At 43.5% G+C, this 5368-nt stretch overlaps 1 protein-coding gene across 3 annotated transcripts in view; it reads right to left on the reverse strand.

Annotated features, from left to right (window-relative positions):
* Positions 1-538: 538 nt before the first annotated feature.
* CFAP53 (cilia and flagella associated protein 53) overlaps positions 539-5368 on the reverse strand; it is a 77474-nt gene continuing 72644 nt past the window's right edge. For 2 of the 3 annotated variants that reach the window (XM_028480141.2, XM_028480140.2), the window contains one exon: positions 541-1284. In XM_028480141.2, the coding sequence (XP_028335942.1) occupies positions 1056-1284 (229 nt within the window). In that variant the 3' untranslated portion in view covers positions 541-1055. Of the gene's footprint in view, positions 1285-5368 lie in introns of all 3 variants that reach the window. The other variant, XM_024132193.3, reaches the window with a different exon arrangement.

Below are 5368 nucleotides of genomic sequence, written 5' to 3' on the forward strand. Positions count from 1 at the left end.
ATTCTCTACATCGAGAATTATTAGGGGTCACCTTGGCGGCTGACTACCACACTACCATCACCCCTAACCTGGGATATTCTGATCACTTCTTAACTGAATCCTTGTTTCTTGTCTCCTTGAAGTCTATTCTCTACATGGTAGCCAGCAACCCTCTTACATCGTATCACATTGCTCCTCTGCTCAAAACCCTATAACAGCTTCCTATAGAAGTAAAAGCCAGTCTTTACCCTGGTTCCAAGGTCTTACATCATCTGGCCCCCACTACCTTTCCAATTAGTCTTCTACCACTCTCTCCTCACTCTACTCCAGCACAAATGCAATGCCTCATATGCACTAAGCAGACTTCTGCCCCAAGGCCCTTGCACTGGCTCTTTCTTCTTCCTGGGATGTTTTCCCCCCAGATAGCCACATGGCTGGTTCATTCAAATATCAGCTGCTCAAAGAGATCTATTCTGACTATCACATATAAAATAAAATAGCACTCCTGCCACTTCTTGCCTATAGCACTTAACACTTACCTGGTTTCCTCCACTAGGATGTAATCTCCATGAGAGCAAGGGGTTTGCTTTGTTCTTGCTGAAGTCTCAGGATCCAGAATGGTGCTGGCACATGAAAGGCACTCAGTAAACATTTGTTTAATGACTGAATAAGTGGGTTAATGAAAGTGGCTGATAGTCCCAGCTCTGCCTGCAAAAATGCCCTGCTAATATTGTGAATTATGTCTGTGAGAGAGAAGAGAAAGGAGGCAAGAGGAAATGGGCATATTGGCAGATGGATGGAAGAAAGTGAAGCTATTAATAAATGAACAAGAAAGGGAGGCATGGAGATAAATAAGGAAAATTACTATGTGATAGGAAGTAGACCATTCAGATTTGTCAGTCTATGAAATCTCAAAAAGAAACAGTTTAATTTGTAAGAAGAAAATTTCGTGGCATATAATTATGCAAACTCAGAGTATAAAAGAACAGTTTATCCATGAGTTAAAAGGGATATACAAACATGCTATAGTTTAAAATAGTAAAAGACTGAGAAAAACTAGGTTGATGTTTATGAAACTATGGTGGAAGCTTATTAGGGCATGCTCTCCGCATGGGATGAATATTTTGGGGCAGCACTTGATGGGTGGACAGGATCTCCTGGATCTTGTCCTGGAAATTCTTCTCTGCTGTCATCCCTGCTTCAAACTCTCGGCGTTCCTCCTCCTTCTCTGCTTCACGGGCCTGCTGTTGGGAGCACATTTGCATCTGAAGTTGCTTCCTGTACTCCTGGGCTAAACTGGAGCGTCTAAAGTATTAGAAATGTCAAAGTGTAAAACTGTCAAAGTAAGTATTTGGATTTATGTAGGCCATTATACTTAAAATTTAATTTTCAAAGTCAAATTAAAATTCCCATTAAAATCAGGGTGAGTGGGGAAGAAATAGATGAAAAATTCAATAATGTGTTTATTACCCAATAATAATTAAGACAACCTTAGAACAAAAATTGATTTTAGTGAGGGAATGTCTCTTCTTCATTCAAAATATTGACTGCTATGTGGAGAGAGCCCTTGGCCTCTCTCCATCCCCTCTCACTCCCCTCCAAGGCAGAAGGTAAAACAGAACAAGTTGTTCTGCCTATTTCTTGTCTGCTTTCTATATCAAAGGGGGCATATTCTCCCATAGGGGAGGCATGCAGTGGTCTGGCACTGCTGGTGACTGGGTGGGTTGCTGGTGACCAGGTGGGTAAGTTTGACTCATTCTGTTCAGCATTAACTACATGATTTCCTCCATATATAAGCCACAGTTAAAATATATAAGCCACATTTTAAAATTTATAGTGATTTTTTTTACTGTGGTAAAAAACACATAATGTAAAATTTACCATCGTAACCATTTTTAAGTGTACAGTTCAGTAGTGTTAAGTATATTCACATTGTTGTGAAACAGATCTCCAGAACTTTTTCGTCTTGCAAATCTGAAACTCTATACCCATTAAACAACAACTCTTTTTTGTCCCCTCCCACCAGCCCTTGGTAACCACCATTCTACTTGCTGTCTTTATGAATTTGACTATTCTAGGTACCTCAAGTAAGTGAAATCATACAGCATCTCTCTTTTTGTGACTGGTTTATTTTACTTAGCATGTCCTCAAGGTTCATCCATGCTGTAGTATCTGACAGGATTTCCTTCCTTTTTAAGGCTGAATAATATTCCACTGTATGTACATACCACACTTTGTTTATCCATTCATCTGTTAATGGACATTTGGGTTATTTCCACCGTGGCTATTGTGAATAGTGGTGCTATGAACATAAGTATACAAACATCTCTTTAAGGTCCTGCTTTCATTTATTTTGGATTTATACCCAGAAGTGGGATTCCTGGATCATATGGTATTTCTATTTTTAATTTTTTGAGGAAAATTCATATTGTTTTCCATAGCAGTTTTAACATTTTACAATCTACAAGCCACATTATTAATATAAGACTTTATCAGAAATAGAGATTACAGCATGCATATGCCTCTGTGTGGCAGATTCCATTTTCCAAAGACTGCCACAGTGACATCGCCCCCTCCCATATGCTCTTCTGCAAGGTGAACCTCTACTCCCCTATCAAGAGGTGGAGTTTACGGGCTTCCCTGGTGGAGCAATGGTTGAGAGTCTGCCTGCCGATGGAGGGGACATGGGTTCATGCCCCGGTACGGGAGGATCCCACATGCCGCGGAACAGCTGGGCCCATGAGCCATGGCCGCTGAGCCTGCGCTCCGCAATGGGAGAGGCCACAGCAGTGAGAGGCCCACGTACAGCCCTCCGGAACCCACCCAGTCTCTCTCCCGAGAGGGAGCTAGTCTCGGGCTTTGCAGCTGGAAGGAGCCCCGAGAGGCCTCCAGGGAGGCAGAGATGCTGCTGGCAGTGGGGCAGAGGGGTGCGCCCCGCCCCCAGAGGGGCTTGGAGGCCTCAGAGCAGGGACTGGACATTGCCGTCCTTGTCAACTTGCCCCTTTTCCCTGCACAACGCAGAGGTGGCCTTGACCCAGGAAGAGGGGAAAAGTGAGCATGCCTATATATATATATACATATATATATATCCAGCGGAAGATTCCAGACTCCAGACACATCCTCCCGGCAGGCAGCAGCATCTGTCAAAAATAGATCTGGGACTTCCCTGGCGGTCCGGTGGTTAGAACTCCACACGTCCACTGCAGGGGGCCCGGGTTCAATCCCCGGTTGGGGAACTAAGATCCCGCAAGCCAAGCCAAGTGGAAAAAAAAAAAAAAAAAAAAAGAGGTGGAGCTTATTTCTCCATCTCACTGAATCTAGATGGGCCCTGTGGCTGCTTTTTATGACCAATAGAATATGACAGAAGTGACGCTATGGTAGTCCTAGATGTAGTCCTTAACTGGCCTGGCAGCTTGCTCTTCCTGTCTCTTAGAATGCTTGCTGTTGGAACTGTCCTTCTCAAAACCAGCCACCACACTGTAAGAACCCCAAGCCACATGGGGAGGCCATGCATAGGTGTTCCGGCTGATAATACCAGATGAGATCCCCAGGCACAGTCAGCACACACTACAAGCTATATGAATAGGTATCTTAGGTGTGCTTTCCAGCTAAGCCTTCACATGAATGTAGCCCCAGCCAGCATCTGACTTGAACCACATGAGAGACCCCAAGCAAGACCCACCCAGCTGAGCCTTGTCAACCACAGAATCATGAGACATAATCATAACTCACTTTAAACCACAAATTTCGGGGTGTGCTGTTATACACCAACAGGTAACTGTAATACCTTCTGCTCACACTATTTTTCTTAATTCTCAGTTGATTCAAAAGTTGGGCAGGGGCTTAGGACCTGCACAGAAGGGGAGAAGCAGCACGTTGAAAGGAGGGCCTCTGGAGTGTGGAGTTCCAGAGTTTGGAGATGGAGAAACTGAGGCCTGGAGAATAAAATAGGCTGCCCAGGTTTGCACAGCTGCCGCGTGGCTAACAGGGTCTTGGTGCTCCGGCCAGGTGTCTGGCCTGAACCTCTGAGGTGAGAGAGCCAAGTTCAGGACATTGGTCCACCAGAGACTTCCTGGCCCCACGTAATATCAAATGGCGAAAGCTCTCCCAGAGATCTCCGTCTCAACACCAAGACCCAGCCCAACTCGATGACCAGCAACCTCAAGTGCTGGACACCCTATACCAAATAACTAGCAAGAGAGGAACACAACCCCACCCATTAGCAGAGAGGCTGCCTAAAATCATAATAAGGTCACAAACACCCCAAAACACACCACCAGATGCAGTCCTGCCCACCAGAAAGACAAGATCCAGGCTCATCCACCAGAACACAGGCACCAGTCCCCTCCACCAGGAAGCCTACACAACCCACTGAACCAACCTTAGCCACTGGGGACAGACACCAAAAACAACGGGAACTACAAACCTGCAGCCCGTGAAAAGGAGACCCCAAACACAGTAAGTTAAGCAAAATGAGAAGACAGAGAAATACACAGCAGATGAAGGAGCAAGGAAAAAACCCACCTGACCAAAAAAATGAAAGGGAAATAGGCAGTCTACCTGAAAAAGAATTCAGAGTAATAATAGTTAAGATGATCCAAAATCTTGGAAATAGAATGGAGAAAATACAAGGATTGTTTAACAAGGATTTAGAAGAACCAAAGAGCAAACAAGCAGTGATGAACAACACAATAAATGAAATTAAAAATTCTCTAGAAGGAATCAATAGCACAATAACTGAGGCAGAAGAACGGATAAGTGACCTGGAAGATAAAATAGTGGAAATAACTACCGCAGAGCAGAATAAAGAAAAAAGAATGAAAAGAATTGAGGACAGTCTCAGAGACCTCTGGGACAACATTAAATGCAACAACATTTGAATTATAGGGGTCCCAGAAGAAGAAGAGAAAAAGAAAGGGACTGAGAAAATATTTGAAGAGATTATAGTTGAAAACTTCCCTAACATGGGAAAGGAAATAGCCAATCAAGTCCAGGAAGCACAAAGAGTCCTATAGAAAATAATTCCAAGGAGAAACATGCCAAGACACATATTAATCAAACTATCAAAAGTTAAACACAAAGAAAAAACATTAAAAGCAGCAAGGGAAAACCAACAAATAACATACAAGGGAATCCCCATAAGGTTAACACCTGATCTTTCAGCAGAAACTCAGAAAGCCAGAAGGGAGTGTCAGGACATATTTAAAGTGATGAAAGGAAAAACCTACAACCAAGATTACTCTATACAGCAAGGATCTCATTCAGATTCGACGGAGAAATTAAAACCTTTACAGACAAGCAAAAGCTAAGAGAATTCAGCACCACCAAACCAGGTTTACAACAAATGCTAAAGGAACTTCTCTAGGCAGGAAACACAAGAGAAGGAAAA

This window comes from Physeter macrocephalus, chromosome 19 (assembly GCF_002837175.3).
Source record: "Physeter macrocephalus isolate SW-GA chromosome 19, ASM283717v5, whole genome shotgun sequence".
In the NCBI taxonomy this organism is placed as follows: domain Eukaryota; kingdom Metazoa; phylum Chordata; class Mammalia; order Artiodactyla; family Physeteridae; genus Physeter; species Physeter macrocephalus.